Source organism: Falco biarmicus, chromosome 6 (assembly GCF_023638135.1).
Source record: "Falco biarmicus isolate bFalBia1 chromosome 6, bFalBia1.pri, whole genome shotgun sequence".
Lineage (NCBI taxonomy): Eukaryota > Metazoa > Chordata > Aves > Falconiformes > Falconidae > Falco > Falco biarmicus.
In genome coordinates, this window is record NC_079293.1 from 54,995,106 (window position 1) to 55,012,514 (window position 17,409).

A 17,409-nucleotide genomic window follows, 5' to 3' on the forward strand; every position below is an offset into this window, starting at 1 on the left:
GAACTTGGGTTCCATCAAAAAGCAGGCAAGTTTTACAGACGCTGATCTCTCTCTTTCTCCCCAAATAAAACACTCTATCTGTTACTCAAATGTAAATATCAATTCTGCTCTATCAGACAACATGGACAAGGGTATCCCACAGGATTCTCCACAGGCCTCTACTTCTCTACAGCAGCTACAACATAAATTGAGAGATCCCACAATTTATGGCAGAGCAAACTGCATTTGTTAAGTGAAGTCCCTAATGTGGTCAAGTCTTAATTAAACATCAATGTCTCTCATCTTGGGGAAAAACCCCATAAAACCTCAAAATTTACACTGACAGCTCCTGAGAGAAGCAGGTTGAAAAACTGAAAATAAAATCACATGCATTTTAGAATAAGCAGATCAGATTCAGTCATGCCCACACAAGCCATGTCAGAGTGGAAGGAAGCGTTCCTTCAGCTGTTTTCCACATGGTTCCTCTAAGAGCCGGACCTCAGAGGATTTCTGGTGGATGTTCTGAATCAAGTCCCTGGCCACGTTTCCACTCCAGCCAGTGACACTTAACTGTTTATGAATTATTAACTATCTATAGGACTATTATCAAAGGAGTGGTTAGTGACTCGCTGCAGTCCTACACTAGTTGATTTACAATTGCAAGAGGTTGCGAACCTCAGTCAGATCTGAGAAATGAACAGCTGGAAGTCTCTTTCCTCCTTACGCACCTTTTCTCTGCACTTCCCCACAAAAACCTAGGACACAGCCAACCTCTGCACAGATGAATGCTGCTCCCTACAGTGCCAGTAAGATCTACAGCAAATTTTTCAGAACAAAATCAGATAAACTGAACCTGAGGCTTGGTAAGCAAAGAATCTTTGCCTTCATGCTACTTATGTCTTTTGTAAAGCTTTACATGTGCTTCAAATACTCATTTAGATTATTCTACTTCCATAATCATTTTGCTGCTTTAAGACCACACACATTCATAAAAACTCCAGTTACGTTTTAAAAACAAAACCAAGAGCTTAAAACAGCATTCTCAGTGACTCTAGAAGTAACAAAATATCATCTTAGAAAGTTTAAATAACAACAATTACCGAAAACAGAACTCAGATCTGCTGATGGGAATCGCATCTGATGGTTTTACTTTGCTCATACTGCTGAATAGCTTTAGCTCAATGGACTTGAACTTCTCAAGTCCAAGTATTTTAATGGACAACAGTGCATTTCAGTGAATCTGCCCAACTGACCCTAGCAGAGAATCTGACCCAGTATCGTGAGGACCAGGTCCCCCAGTTCATCAGTGAACATTTCCGTCGGCCCTATGCCATCCACTGCGCCACCCAGCCTTCTTATTCAGGTTCACTTTGGAGAAGAGTTAATGCCTCTCATTGGTAAGACTAGCTGACATGAACTGTCCTGGCTCCAAAGCGGAAGGCTTGCACCACATGCCTCACTCTAACAAAGCAATGCAAATGGCACGATGTAGGTAACTTGCTTGACAGCTTCTGGCAAATGTTGTTTTCTGTTTCGATTTGCCTTTGTTGATTCATGAGCTCACACATCCCTCCCAAACAGGATGAGCAAAAGTTCAGCAAACAGTTTACTTCAGAGCACTTTCTATGCCTACAGATACATAGAATAAGTTACCAGATGACTTCTAAGAAAGACAAATACCAGGCAACCACATTCACAATGGAATAAATCTTTATTTTTATTCTGTGTCTATTTCTGAGCTAGCAGCGTAAGTCTTGCTTGGAATCTGCATTTTAAGCAAAAGCCTGGTAACATAACTTCAACTAAACCTCTCAGGACTTTGAGATATATTTATTACAATTTTTAAGAAATATTCCGGTGAACATTTTAGGAAAGGAACTAACTGGCATACTAAACCTGAGGCAAGCCAGAAATGTCTGAAGCCAGCTACAAGCCTATCATGATGATAAACAGCTCAGGGTCCAGATGTCCATATATGGCAAGACTTCCTATAAGACTGACAGTACTCTATGTGCATTGCGTATGGTTGTTGGATCAGATCCACATTCCTCGGGTATGTTTCTCTGGGAGCTTTTGATTTCCGCTTTGAGGGCTGGCTCAGACCTCCAGTTGCTCTTACAAAAAAATATCTGTGACTGAAAGTTGAAAATGTGCAAGATTCTTTCTTTAAGTACACAAACACTCCAAGTCTAGCCACTTTCCTGTAGTCTTGCCAGGTTTTCAGTGTGTCTGATACCTGATCAAGTGACTTTTTGGGGGGAAGGAGGAAAAAAAAGAAGGAAAAACACAAGAGAGGAATGCAGCATATCCACACCTGTACATTTTACAAGACTTCACCAAAGGAACTATACCAACTGAAACTGATGTAGACACACACATACCGTATATAGCTGTGTAAACAAGTCTGCAAGGCTGGTGTAGCGAATTCTTAGTTTCAGCAGAAAAAATACACTATCTTAAAAGCATGTGCTGTATAAACACATGCATGGAAGTCAAAATTAGTGCATTTTAACCATTTTATGCATCAATGCCAAGATGTTTTTCTCCAACCCATGACACCCTGTCATCAGAAAGCATAAGCTGAAGACTGATTGCACTCTACCTTTGCTTCCAGGTTCCCTCTGCCCCTGTGCATACATACACATGCACAAACAAGGTACCCCATGAGTCACATCTAACAGCACAGAAACCGAAGTGACACAAAAGCAAACCTGATGGACCTTGATTCTTACCCACCTTCATGGGCTGGTACAACTTTTAATTCAGTGGGCTAATGCCCGATTCACAATGGTACAAGACCAGAATTAGTTCTCTAGACCAAATGCCTATTTAAGTCCTTTTTTGTTTTTTTTCTCAGGGCAGCAAATGGATGCAGCTTGATGTACTTGGCCCGCAGTGTGAGGACTTAGGACAGATTTATCCTTTAATTTTGGATTTCCGGGCTTTCTGATGGTTTGTTACTTTTAAACATACTTTTTCTGTCAGTGAGATTCTTAGGTTTTGTTTAATAAAATTGTTTCTTTGAAAAAAACTCTTACATGGAAAGTTATAAAACATGTCAAGAGCCTCTTTCTCTCTCTCTCTCTCTCTCTCTCTCTCTCTGATGTTCTCCTACCATATTTAGGCATTTTAAAAAGGCATTCTGTTTACCTGGTTACATTTGCATTTTGGTATGCATGTCATACATAGTTTGGTACACATTATTTACCCAGTTCTGAGGCCATTCGAGTCCTTCAAGTAAATACAGATTTCAGGAAGCCTCTTAGGTCTGGGAACATATATTATTTACCATATATTATTTAATGTTAACTGTTCCCCTGATATTTTTTTTCTTTATCTTTCAGAGCCAATCTCATTTCTTTTAATAGAGAATTTCAAGTAGAAGAAATGACATCCAAACGACTTTACCAGTTGAAGTAGAGTGCTGGCAGAATATAAATAACAGTTTTACAGTACAATATATCCTATTAGCGCTTTACATGAAAACGTTTCTTTTTCCCCTCAAGAGTCCTGTGCATACATATTGCTGCATCACAGCACGGAAGAACGCCTGCATATGGAGGGATAGAAAGAAGGAGGGGTATGGCAGCGGGAGAAAGCCTACATGCAAAAGACCGTATCTTTTAAGATAACCATCAGATTTCAGTTTGCCTAATAAGATGCGTTAAGCCAGTCTTCCTCACTAAACACCAACATACTTCTATAGGTCAAAAGCCAAAATGCTGGCATTCCTTGCATTAAAGTGGAGGTCAAACAACATGACATCACTGAATATTCAAGTGATTATACATGGGGAGGTCAGGGAAGAACCATCCTCCTGGTTTAAAAAAAAAAAAAAAAAGAAAAAAGAAAAAAGAAAATAATTAAAAAGAGAGAGAAAACCATAACAGTTATCTGCAATGATTTAACACAAGCCACAATGCTTAGGTCTTGGGTTTGGTCAAATACAAACCACAACATTCAGGTTTTGGCCGAGTGTGGTGGCATGCCAGTCTCTTGTTGTAATCCTGGGGTAGACCATCAGCAAGGTTGGGAAGCAGAGATGTGCAAGGAACGTGTTGCTCAGAAATGACAGCTGCACACAGGCAGTGGGAAAATAATAGCCACTTCTTCCATGCTTCTGACTCCATCCGCTGTGCCAAATATTTCAGAGTAAATAGGACTCTCTCTATTCATAGAGAGCATCTATTAAGGAAGGAACACATTACAAATATTCAGTATGATTCAGTGGTACACAGAGTCAATTTATACCCGGTAGTGTAATTATACCTTTTTTTGGTAGCACCAAAGGGCCGGGACCGTTCGCCGCCGGGCACCCCGAGGCGAGGGCCCCACCGGCCGCCCCCGGGGCCTCGGCCAGCTCCGAAACCACCTGCCTCCCGTCCCCTCTGCCCGGGCAAGCGACGAGGGGCGAGCGTGGACAGCTGAGGAAAGGAAATAATGGAGCCCCCCGGCCGCCCCCGGCCGCCGCGCCCCGCGCCCCTCGCCGCCGCACCCGCCGCCCCCTCCCAGCAGCGCGCGGCCGGGGGGAGCCGACGGCCGAGCGCTGCTGCAGCGGAGGTGACTCACGTTTAAAAAACATCAGGATGAAAAATAAAAAAATGGGGGGGGGGGGGGGGGCACTGCGCGTTGGGGGGGGGCGCAGACGGAGGAATGCGGGAGTCAGGGGTCAGGGCCGCTCCGGGGCGGCGGTGGCGGCGCGGGGCGGGGCGGGCGGCGCGGCGCGGCGCGCAGGAATGCGCGGAATGTCGCTGTTTGTCCGCGGCCCCATTCAGCCCATTGGCGAGGCCGCGCCGCCGCCGCGTATAAAGGGGCGGCCGCCCCGGCTCTCGGCAGTCAGACAGCCACTCTCCAGCCGCACTCGGAAGGAGCGGAGGAGAGCGGAGCAGCGCAGCGCAGCACCCCGCAGCCACCCGACGGCCCAGCGCTCACCGCCACAGGCCCGGCCGCGCCGCTGAGGAGAACCGCCCGGCGAGAAACTCTCCTCTCCTCTTCTCTCCTCCTCACCTCGGTTCACCTCACCGCCCCTCCGCCGTGCAGCCCGGCGCCCCTGCCCGTCCGACGCCGCGTCGCCCACAAGCCGTCGACCGCCGCGGAATGGCCCCAGCCAGCCTCGCCGTAGCCCTTCTCCTCGCCCTCCTCAGCCCGGTAAGTGCCGCCGCCCGCGGCGCCTCCACCCTGCCCCGGCCGGCGCGGCCCCGGCCCCGGCGGCCCTAACGCCCCCTCTCTCCCCGCCGCTCGCAGGAGGCGCGGGGCCAGGAGTGCAGCGGGCAGTGCCAGTGCGGCGCGGGGCCCGGCCCCACCTGCCCCGCCGGCGTCTCCCTGGTGCTCGACGGCTGCGGCTGCTGCCGCGTCTGCGCCAAGCAGCTGGGCGAGCTCTGCACCGAGCGCGACCCCTGCGACCACCACAAGGGGCTCTTCTGCGACTTCGGCTCCCCCGCCAACCGCAGGATCGGCGTCTGCACCGGTGAGTGGGGGCCGGGGCTGCCGCCAACCGCGGGGACGGGGACAGGGTCCCGCCGGGCAGGGGGACGGGGAAGGGGGAAGCCGGGGCCGCGACCCGTCCTCGCCGCGCCTGCCGGCCGCCCCCCGCCCCGCCTCACCCGCCGCCTCCTGCCCCTCGCAGCTCGGGACGGCGCCCCGTGCGTCTTCGGCGGCATGGTGTACCGGAGCGGCGAGTCCTTCCAGAGCAGCTGCAAGTACCAGTGCACCTGCCTGGACGGGGCGGTGGGCTGCGTGCCTCTCTGCAGCATGGACGTCCGCCTGCCTAGCCCCGACTGCCCCTACCCACGCCGGGTGAAGCTCCCTGGAAAGTGCTGCGAGGAGTGGGTCTGTGATGAGGCTAAAGAGCAGACCGCTGTGGGGCCCGCTCTCGCTGGTGAGTGGGGGTACTTCTGTGGACAGCAGTCTGGGGGTAAGGGACACTGTGCATGGATGCTGAAGGCAGTGGGACAGAGCACCCTGGCAGCTGGAGTGCTGCAGTAAGTAGAGTTGTCCCACAGACTAAGTGTGGCTGCCTGAATTTCTTGGGAAAGAGAAGAGAGCCTTTAGCATGAGGTCAGGCACTGGTCTCATCTTGGTGGTTTGTCTCCTGCAGCTTACAGACTGGAAGAAACTTATGGTCCAGACCCAACGATGATGCGTGCTAATTGCCTGGTGCAGACCACAGAATGGAGTGCTTGCTCCAAGACCTGTGGCATGGGCATCTCAACCAGGGTCACCAATGACAATGCCTTCTGCAGGCTGGAGAAACAGAGTAGACTCTGCATGGTCAGACCTTGTGAAGCAGACCTGGAGGAGAACATCAAGGTAGATACTCATCTTTATGTATGATCTACTAGACTGCTTCAATCCCCTAGCAAAACCCCAGTGTCTTAACAAGAAGCGTCCGGTTCTGACTGGTAGTCTGTTTCAGGTGGTATTTGACTTTTGCCCCAGTGGTGAATAGTTTACAACTAAACGTCATTAATTTTCTCTCATGGTGCATTGTGGCACCATGTAAGACACTCTTGTCTAATGAGGATATAATGAGGATTAGCGTGTCTGCTTGCCCTTAGGCTTTCCCACAGCACTAAGCTTGCAAGCTATCTTCTAAACATTTTGTATTCACTTATATCCTAACAGAAAGGAAAAAAATGCATTCGCACCCCCAAAATCTCCAAGCCCGTCAAGTTTGAGCTGTCTGGCTGCACCAGTGTGAAGACCTATAGAGCTAAGTTCTGTGGTGTCTGCACTGATGGGCGCTGCTGCACACCCCACAGAACAGCCACCCTCCCCGTGGAGTTCAAGTGCCCTGATGGGGAGATCATGAAAAGGAAAATGATGTTCATCAAGACCTGCGCGTGCCACTACAACTGCCCTGGAGACAATGACATCTTTGAGTCTCTGTACTACAGAAAGATGTATGGAGATATGGCATAAAGCCAGAAGGAGGCACTAACTAGATTCTCAACTTGAACTGATTTGCATCTCATTTTGTAAACATGATTCAATAGCACAAGGTATTTAAATCGAGGTTTTTTTGGTTTTGGGTTTTTTTTTTTTAATTTCAACAAACTGCTCCATGTGACTTAAGACGATTTTTCTACTGACCCCAAATGGTGGTTTGAAGAAGAAGGTAAAACGGACAGTGGGACCACAGCAAGATACAGCTTCAGAACATGTTTTTTGTGAGGTGGTGTGAAGGGGTTAAGGTAAATAGGCAGGAAAAGCAGATTCAAGCAATTGTTACCTTAATGTGGTACAGCGTGCTTCATCTAGTAGTGCAATTGAGAAGGAGACCGTTAGCACGTTTGCTAGCGCTGGTTTAGTGACAGCAACAGCTGGAACACAAACCCTCACCCAGCAAAGTGCTATGTAGGAGGTGTTCTGTTAGTCAGGACAGTAATGTTTCAGCTCCGACACTCTGATTCATGTACCTTGGTTAACAAGAATCAGAATTATGTCTATTAGACTGGACAGCTTGTGGCAGTTAATTTACCTGTAACAAGCTACTTTTTATTAATATTGTAAATACTGTGTGTATATATATTTGTACAGTTATCTAAATTAATTTAAAGTTTTGTGCCTTTGTTTAATGCTTTGAAATTTCAATGATAGCCTTTTTTTGGAACAAGATAGGTAGGATTTAAAGCTTGTCTGACAATGCATTCAAAGCATGAAATAGGTACTCTAGTGGAAATTGCTCAGATAGGGCCAAATGGTGAGTTGAGATCAAGATGGAGATGTTAGAGGTGCCTGTATCCTTACAAAGCATTCATCTGGCAAAATATGTTTACTTTTTGGACAAGTGGCTTTAAGAGAAGTGGCTCTTCTGTAGCTCATCAGTCTTTCCACTGGAGCATTTGTTTCTTTCTTTGACTATGGCTCTTTCTGAACAGTTTATTTGTTGAGAAGTGTGACCAAAAGTTACATGTTTGCACCTTTTTAGTTGAAAATAAAGTATTTATATTTTTTATATAAATGGCTTGGTATTTCATTTACCTTTAGTCTTCCGTATTACTTTACATATTTCTAAAAGGGCTTGGCTTTGTGCACTAGATGAAAACAATGCATGGAGAGTTGGGGTCTCTTTGTCCAGAAGCACATACGTTTCTGAATAAGCTAATAATTTATGGTTACTTTCTCTGTTACTAGTGAACCCACTGTAGTTTGTTACTTGCCTGAATTCAGAATGGAGGACAGGGCCAGGCTTGTGTTTCCAGGCCTGGTATTGCGCTAGAAAGTGCAGCAGGTTCCTCGTGCGTCACATGTGGTGCTTTAAAATAAGCCAGCTGCTCACTATAGTATTTGACTGCTACAGTAAAACGCCATGCAACGTGCTTAATGTCATTGAAGTGTTCCACCGATTAAGATTTGCTTTCAACTAAGGCAAGGAAAATGTTTTTAAAGTGTCTGTGTTGAGTGGCTTTTGACTAGAGTCAAATCCAGACGTTCAAAATTCAGTAGAATTCTCAGTAAAGAGTTGTATGATGACAAATGACAGACTAATACAGGTTGGAAGTGGCCTCTTAAGACTTCTCTGATTTAACCTTCATGCAGAGTAGAGCTAACTTAGATGTGGTTTTATTTGCATTAAGACCTTACTATGGTAGACAGAGCACTGAATTCAGACAGCAGATACTTGGGTGATATTCCTACTTGCTGACCAAGGGCAAATCATTTTACGTGACAGTGTGAAATATTCATTGCTTCAAACTCTTTCAGGCCCACAGGTGAGAAGTGTCATAAGAGCTACACATTTTGGTAATAGCCTCAATGTTCTCAGATAAGCAAAAAGCAGTATAAGGACAGTTGTGAATCATTTACCCCATCCCCCTAAAGCTAAAAGGGAAGCTTAAGTCCTGTGCTAGGTCTTGCATTAACAGACTTTTTTTTGGCCCTTGATTAAGACAATGGGATTCTTTGAATTTAAAATTAACCTTTGCACTAGAAGCATTAGTTCTTGTTTTCAGAAAAAACACGTACTCTCCAACAAGAATCCTGTTCAGGCAAACAAGTTCAATCTGGAATTTTCTGGTGGCGAAAGAGTGTTAGCTTACAAAAATGTCCATCCTTCCTGAGCACCTTCCAGTACCATTGATTTCAGCTAGCATTAGCAGCAGATCAGTGTAACACCAGCTTTGACTAATGATGGACAAGAGTGCCCTAAAGTAATGGGAAGTCAATGGGAGTCTTGCCAGTGGCCTCACCAGGCTTTGCACAAGGCCATAGAAGCATTTCCCCTTCCTCCAAAAATACGAGGAATTCTCTTGGCATGAGGAAGTGGCTTTCTGTGTCCCATATGAAATAGTTTTGGGTAGCCTCTGGCTCTTACGTTCCCTGAGACTCTTCAGCATTTTTTCTCTCTCTGTTCCCCCTCCCCCACCCCCAGGTTACGAATATGATGCAGCCATTCAGTTCAACCTGGAAACACTTCAAACACTCAAACCACAAGGACTGGTTGTCTGACTGCTACTGTGGCTCCACCCCCAAATAACAAGAAAATTCATTTCTAGTTCCAGCAAGGACAGGATATATGTGGACTTCATTCATAGCCATCACTATAGAAGCTCTCAGGATCAGAAGAACAGAAAGAAGCACAATACATCTGCCAGGTTGGGATTGATGGTCTTAAGAGATGGGGTGTTTACGATGCTGCTCAAGCCTGTTCCTTTTAACAGCTCTACTCTACTGTAGGTGCATTCTTTTACAAGTTGGTATCAGACATTATAATGAATGGCCATTCCTTATAACGTCAACTTCTTGAGCCTCATGGCTGGCTCATGAGAGTCATTCAGGTTCTGCTTCCAGTCTTCTGTGGTGTGGGCTGTCTGCTATCTGTCAGACACCTAAGATGCACAGCACTGTGGCCTCCCCTGGCACTGTCCACCAGCTGTGTCTGGCAGACCAGGCTGCAGGGCCAGAGAGCAGCAGCAGTGCTGTAGTTTAGGAAGGGTCATCTGTAACCAGACACCTACAAAGGGGGTCCCCCAAAACAGCTTGGGACCACGAACTATCATCCACCTGGTAACACAATGATGCAGCTGCTTTGCCTGCCATCTGACAAATTATCACACTACTTCACAGGCCAGAAGACACCTCCTGTCAAAATATTTTAAAGGTGGTTTGCTGTTGCCAGTGTGAATTCAGGAAGTATGCTGCATATGCAAATCTGTTTAGCAAGTTGTTGCTCTCCCCTAAGCATATCAAGGATCATAAATCTAAGCTATCACTTCATTATAATGATTTGCACTCCCTTGTTTTTTTCCAGGGACACATGTAGTCTTCTGACAGAAGCATGTATTTCACACCACTTTACAGGTGTTAGAGTGTTTTATCTCTGAAGGTAAGTAAATTTAAATACTTTGTGGTAAGGTCTCCTAGAGGTGTAGCTAGGCATCATACTGTTTGTGAGACTTTCTGTCAAAGATATCCTGGGAAAAAGGAGCCCTTGTGTGGAATTTATGGCATCTTAAATGGTGGTTAAAATGTGGGCCTTTCAACCATAAAGATTTTTCCTGGTTTCATTCTTTGTGCCTAAGATACATAGATGCAAGAATAAAAACTGGAGTTCAAAAGTCCAAAGTCACTTACATGGGAGAGAATATTGGTTCACATTCCTTCCAAAACACCTTGTTTTGGAAGTTTGTTTTTGGATGCTCAGAAAATCTTATTATGCAGGTTTGTTACTGTGCTTTTAAAATATTTTATTCGTAGATGAAAACATATACCTTCAAATGACTGGCTTCTTAAAATGGATCTCCAGCAATACTAATAATGCAGTTGGTAAAGAACCACTGTAAAGTCAATACTCATTTAATAAGTGATACTCAATTAACCATTAAACAGAAATTCAAGGTGTCTGGAGACCTGAATATCGAATAATTTGTGAAATAACACTAAGCCGTCATATTTCAAATTTTTGTGCTATAACACTTTTGTATGGATTTGCAGCTTAGCTTTCTAACACAATACAGATGTGAACAACAGACACAGATTATAGCCCTTTCATATGAAATAGGCTCTACTCTCCAGATGGAAATTTGTCAGATTCCTCAGAGCTAAGAAACATCCAAAAGACACTAGTTAAGAAACTCTTCAAGAATGAGCCACTTTTAGTGATCCGTAACCACACAGGAACAAATAAGTCTTTGAACAGTATCCAGTTGTTTGTCTCAAAAAGACAGGGACTCAGCTGAGAAAACACTTTTTGGACACCACTAGAAATAGCATACTCTGAACTAGATTATTTGTATTTTTTTCGTGTAGCATCACTTTTTCAGACATCGCACTTGATGAAAGCATTACACTAAAAGGGACATTAAATGTAAGAAGGAACCGTAATATTCTTACCTAAATGTATAATAATTCAACCATTCTGACTTTGCATCCTACCACCAAAAATTAAGTTGTTTAAAACCAGTGCTTAAATGTGGCTTTAACTGACACTATACTATGCCTACATATGGAAGTAGTTAGCAAGGAGAAGTTGGGATGAAATACCAGTGTAAGCTTTGCCCAAAACCCAAGAAGAATCTGAGCGAGGAAGTAGCTCAGTTAACTTATTTTTCCTCTAATTTTCCACTTTTTTTCCTCCCTGCAGTTCCTTTGATTCATGCCCATAAATGGACATACCAAAAGCCACCACATTCTCACAGTGTTTTTCAGCCTGCCTGGAACCAGGAAATACCAGGAATTTCTTCAAGGAACCTGTTCCCAAACTATATTAAAGCCCTCAACACATTTAGCATTTGAACGGTTTAGAAGCATGACTAAGGTCCCGTCGCCACTGCACGATCCAGCGACCCAGCATTGCTTCTGCATCAGAGAACAACTGCCTGCAGCCGTTACTGCTAGCCCTGGCTGTTTCAGCTCTTCTCTGTGCTGGTCTGAGCTCACATCCCCAGAGCAGTGAATCTGGGACAATTCTGAAAAGTTCCCCCAGAAACCTCTGACTGAGTGCTGTGGCAGCATTCCTCAGCTCCTTTCCGTTATTGGGGCAGTGCCAAATGCAGGAGTATTTACGTTTGCTTAATGGTAAGTAAATCCAACCCTAATAGTAGTATAATAGTGTTTATGCTGTGACGAACAAAGCATTTTACAGCCTCACGAGCAGGACCAAAAGGTTGCTAACGTGCTACTGCAGTCTAAACACAATCCAACGGTGCCTCCATTCATTACTCAGCCCCATTAATTGGACCGCTGAAAGAAATGCCCAATCTAAAGAAATGTTTGTTGTTTTAAATTAGTCCTATTAAAAAGCAGGTATTTAACAGCTTTCAGCAGCTATAAAATATGTTTTCCAGCTCCTGAGCTAAATGCTAAGAACTAGCTTTTCAGCCAATTCTCAGGACTTAGGTCAGCCTAGGTAATTGACATAACTGCAGTCACACTGGTTTAGACCACCTGTGGCCTAAAGTCCTGAGGCTGTACAATGTTAGGGAACTGCATGGGGCTGTGTGCCTGGGAGGGCTCCCAGGAGGACACAGGCTGACTCCTCTGGCATTTGCTGGGCAATAAGCACTTGCAGGAGCACAAATTTCACAAGAAACTATTCTATAAACAGCTAAAAGGGCAGCCTACTGGGGAAGTAAGCGGTAAGCCAGCGTATCTGGTAAATGAATGTGATGGACAAGGATTCAAAATAGACCTGAAATCCTGTTCAAGCTTTAGACAGTGTAACATCTGGGAAGGCATAAGATATAATCTTAATACACTGTGGTATGGTATGGTGTTAATTATGCTTTCTTAATTACATTTTTCTTAATGTATGCAATGAAAAAAAAAAAAAGTCTTTATTCTTAACCAAGGAAGACACCTGATGTCTTCTGATGAGAGAGAATGTCATCATGGACTTTGTAATTTGGCGCAATGCCGTGCTCTGAAGGAACTTACTTTGCCCTAACTCTCAGGCTTTGGTTACTTCACATGGGCTGAGCCATTTGCTGATCCAAGAATATGTATGGCCCAGCCAACACGTCTGTAACAGTGCTCTGGTATCACACAGCTCCAGCCCCAGGTGAAGAGCCTGTTGGGAGGAGAGGATTGGTAAAACAGAAAACAGATGGCCATCCCTCTGGGGTTCAGCTTCACAGCCAACGAGAGCAAGACAGAAAGACTACACTGTGCAAAACTTGCACCTTCGTCTCCGTGAATCAAGAGCAAGAGAGCAATGCCTGTTTGATGAAAAGCATGAGAATTAGTTGAGGACCACTACACACTGTAAAGCCAGGGAGTGAAAGTAGACAGTCTTGCTCAGAAAATACTTGTGTTCAGATTTCCAGTTTCTGCCACCTTAAGGAAGGTCAGCGTTAGAGTTCATTGATCTCAGTGGAAAAGAGTATTTGTTTTTGACTGAATTCTCAAGAACACCATGTATGCAAGAGAGCAAACACGCAGAGCAATGGAAATACTTAGAGAGTCACATTTGACCTTTTCCATTTATACATATTGTTTGTATATCATTCTAGGTTTGTTCTGAGGTCAAAAAGTCCAAGGTCAGTAAGTTGATCAAGCTTCTGAAATCTAACATGGTAGGAGTTAATGAAGAAGGCCAGCTCATCTTACCTTGGGAATTGCCATGAATGTCTCTCAATGGGTTTTCCCATCAGTATCTAGCTGTAGTTGCCCATCTAGGGGAATCTGCTCAGCTGAGGTTTTTCTTCTGCTTGTGACTCCAAATATTTTTATAAGATGGCATAGAAATGAAATGTTTCTTTCTTTCCATTGATCCTTCTGGTCACAGCTCCACAGCCAAGAAGTAGCCGCTTTGGGAAGTCCTACACAGATCAGAACATGTCCCAGCCAGTGATCCTGAATGGATCACAGCATAGCTAATGCCTCTGAGAAGCCATCTGGGATCAGCATTGCAAGGGAAGGCAACATTTGGCTTTGCTTGCTGTGTCAGAAGCTCAGCGTTGCTGCTCGTCCTTATGTTCCATAGCAGTAATACACAGCACTGCAGAATTGCTGTTTTATTTTACAGTTATTTGATTAGATACCCAACAAAATGCTGTTAGAGAAGAACTGGCAATATTACCCACTTTAACAGCCAGAGTACTTGACTCTTAGAGCTAGTCAAAATGGGATACATCTAGTTATGTGCATATATGATATATACATCTTTTATCTCATGAATGGGTTTAGATGAAAATTGATTTTTTGATGAGGCAATTTTGGAGCATGTAATTTCTATGATGCTGTAGGAAGTATGGCAATATATTCTAATATTTAATATAGCTAACACTTAATACACCATCTGAACCACTATCAGACTAACAAGTGCTGAAACAGCAAATACATCCTGTGCTGGGTGCTGGCCAGGCCCTGTCAGGTCCCAGCTGGCACCCAGCTCTGCTGCTGGGCGTTGCCAGACAGAGCCGGGTCCCAGGGAGGAGACCGGGCTCTTTCTCTGCGTCACGCTGACACCGTGTGGCTGCTCTCCCACAACAGCAGCCTTGTGCTCCAGGTATAAGCTTAGGCCTCCATACAAATGTAAACCAAGCTCGTTATGCTCTTTTTGGTGGTAGGTATTTCGTTTCTTACTTGAAACAATCTGTGCTGTTTTGTTAAGAAGGATGGTGTGAATTAAGCATAGACTTGTTTGGAATACAGGTAATCTTTCTGATTTTCTCGAAAGGTGTTTAAAAGTCATAGCTGCACAGGTCTGAACACCATGCATTACTTAGACATACACTTATACATTTGGCACATTATTGTCCCCTATATTAGAGATGCAGAAAATAAAACACCCAAGCATACCGTTAACACTCCTCTGGAATCAACTGCAAGTCTCAGGATGAGGTCCCACTGATCCTCTTTCTCTCCTGCTTTGGGCTGTTGCCATGCTTTGAACTGGCAGCAGAACAGAAGCCCCTTGGAGACCCTCCCTGGGCATCCTCTGACTTCCCAATGGCACCCATCCTGGAGGAACAGATCACAATAATATGTTATAATGTCACAATAATTGTGACCAGCAGATACCTGGAAAGATCATCCAAAAGAGAGGTTTATTTATTAAAGGCAACAATATATAAGAGTATTTTTTAAATGTCTTGCTTTTGATCTTGCATGTTTCTTAAAAACTAATCGACTCTCCAAGGTTCAAGGTTTAGGATGAGCAGAGCTTGCTTCTCCTCCTTAGGTGGATACATAGGCGTTGGGCATCTGTCAGAAATCCATGAAATGATTTTATGTAATTGCATCTCTTTTTCCAGTTGACTAATTATGTTACAATAAGCCTTTGAGTTGAATTGTTGAAAGGGAAACTCATTTCCCTCCTGACTTCTTCAACGTGCATAGACAATGAGTCACATTTATTTTGTGTAAGTTTGGTTTGATAAATAGGACTTTGAGTCCGATGCTCTGGCTCTAACTGAAAGCTACTGTAAAGAACCTCTGATCTAGTTCCTTACTTGAGACCCATTTCACAGAAAATGTATGCTTGTACAAACAAGGAGGCAAGAGGGCTGCTGTGCCTCGTCCTCTAGATCCTCTCTACTGCAGATGGCCCCCCAACCAAATTGTGGAGCAGGGTCTGGTACATGGACAGCTACATTACTTAGAAAGTGGTAAGAAATGATGGGCATTTGTTAGACGCATACACTTCCTCCATAATTAAGTTTTTTACAGCTTATTTGAATAACACCTTTATTCACTAGTAGCAATGATGGACTGGCCATTCTCAGTCACTCAGAACCAGAGATTCACCTGCGATTTGCTTTCATTACTCTGCTCTTTAACAGCACTGTACACTTTGTCTTCTTCCTGACCAAAGAAAAGAGGGTTTTAGAGACAAGTTGCCTCACATCACCTTTGCCAGGTGAACAGCTTCTAGCAAGGAGTCTTCACAGAACTTCAGACCTTTGCCACTGACTTAACTAAACTGGCTGAAAATGCTCAGTAAGCCTCAGACCTGTCACAGGACCCAGAGGCCTTGAGATACCAATACCAATGGGTCAGGCAGGCTTCAAAAAAAATTCTTCACTAGGAGTGCAAGACTCCTTGGAAAGGCGTGTGGACAGCCCAGCTTTGTGCTCACCATCAGCCCAGTCCTAACTGACCAAATTCTTCCATGTATAAATCTCTACTAAGAGTTACATCCAGTAACTACCTGTGCACAAGTACTCTCAAGTTGCTGGTTTGAGAATCCAGGTTAGCCAAACATTTCCTTACAATGTTTGCTTTACACAGAAATCTCTCTACCCTCTTTCTTCATATTAAAGGTGGTGGCTCAGCTAAGCAGGTCTAAGAAAATAATTCAGGTTAACTTATCTTCTAAGCACTATATTCCCCACATAAATACTTTGTGCTGTGATTTAGCCTTAGCACTGCTGTTCCAGCTGCTTTCAGGATGGCTTTGAAATTCTTATCATCCGCACCACCCAACAAAACCAACATCTGCATAAAGTGTCAGCACTGCCCCTCTTTTGATGCCCTTTCAGTAATGGAAAAGTTGGACTCTTGATGAAATACCTACAGCTCTATGATTTTTGTGGACTCTGATATTAAGATCCACATGGCTTTTTCTTGTAGATAGGTCTTTTTCTTCCAATACTTTGGGTGTGCCATTATGTCTTTGATGGAAAATATGTCCGTATTCCATAATCTTTATTTTGGCATGGATGATGCTTTGGCAAATTGTCATTGCAAAGGAATCATTCTGGATGTTGCAGGTATCTCCACACTTTATTCAAAGAGCTACATGTCAAGAAGATCTGTGAATGTATCTTTCATCAAAAGCTGAATCTGAATGTCTGTCACTGTTTTCCCAGAGCTACAGCTCTCTATGCCCTCAGATGACAAAGCTATTGAGTCTGCAAGTCATTGTAATTCATGATAAGGACTTAGAGCCAGCTGGTGGGTATGTCTAAGAATTGGTACCTTCTACCTCAAGGTGTTTTCTGATTTTCCCAAGTTTGTTTGCTCTGCCCTTGACACATACTGAGAAGTGTCCAGTCAAATGAAAACTCTCCTCCACATGAACAGTGTATCAGTCCAAGCCTGGAACTTCAGATCTGCAGACAAATTTTTGGACTTAATGGAAGTACAGACCTTACCACCCAATCCATTAGCTGACTTTCCTCTGAAGTTGTGAGAGTTCATTGCCATACCACCCCACCTCTCATGTTTGAATCAGGCTATTTTGGCTCCAGCGTGTTCTGATCTTGCAGTATATGGGGGCAAGGTGTCTGGGGTCATGCTTTTGCTGGTTTTGATTTCCTTTTTTTTGCAGAAAACTGTGGACCACCTGGTTTATATTACGTAAACTTTAAGACGACATCCGTTTCTGGAAGATATCCCAAGAACGATTATTCACCTCAGTGATGAAGTGGTTGTTAAAGAGTGACACTGCATTTCTGCTCTGTCGAACTCAACAGAGGGAGTTAGCAATGTGTGTTTAGGTGATTTTAGCTCATTTGTACAAGGAGAGAAAATTGTTAACATCTG

At 44.4% G+C, this 17,409-nt stretch overlaps 1 protein-coding gene and 1 long non-coding RNA gene across 2 annotated transcripts; one reads left to right on the forward strand and one right to left on the reverse strand.

Moving 5' to 3' along the window:
* Positions 1-1,676: 1,676 nt before the first annotated feature.
* Positions 1,677-4,502, reverse strand: LOC130151941 (uncharacterized). The gene is made up of 2 exons (XR_008822814.1): positions 4,249-4,502; positions 1,677-4,164 (listed from the first exon to the last, which is right to left on the reverse strand). It is a non-coding gene; the product is annotated as an uncharacterized LOC130151941 (long non-coding RNA).
* A 295-nt stretch (positions 4,503-4,797) lies between these two features.
* Positions 4,798-7,942, forward strand: CCN2 (cellular communication network factor 2). The gene is made up of 5 exons (XM_056344448.1): positions 4,798-5,127; positions 5,224-5,446; positions 5,606-5,857; positions 6,077-6,288; positions 6,604-7,942. The coding sequence occupies exons 1-5, from the start codon at positions 5,077-5,079 to the stop codon at positions 6,898-6,900; spliced, it is 1,035 nt and encodes a 344-aa protein (XP_056200423.1). The 5' UTR covers positions 4,798-5,076; the 3' UTR covers positions 6,901-7,942.
* The last annotated feature ends 9,467 nt before the right edge of the window (positions 7,943-17,409 follow it).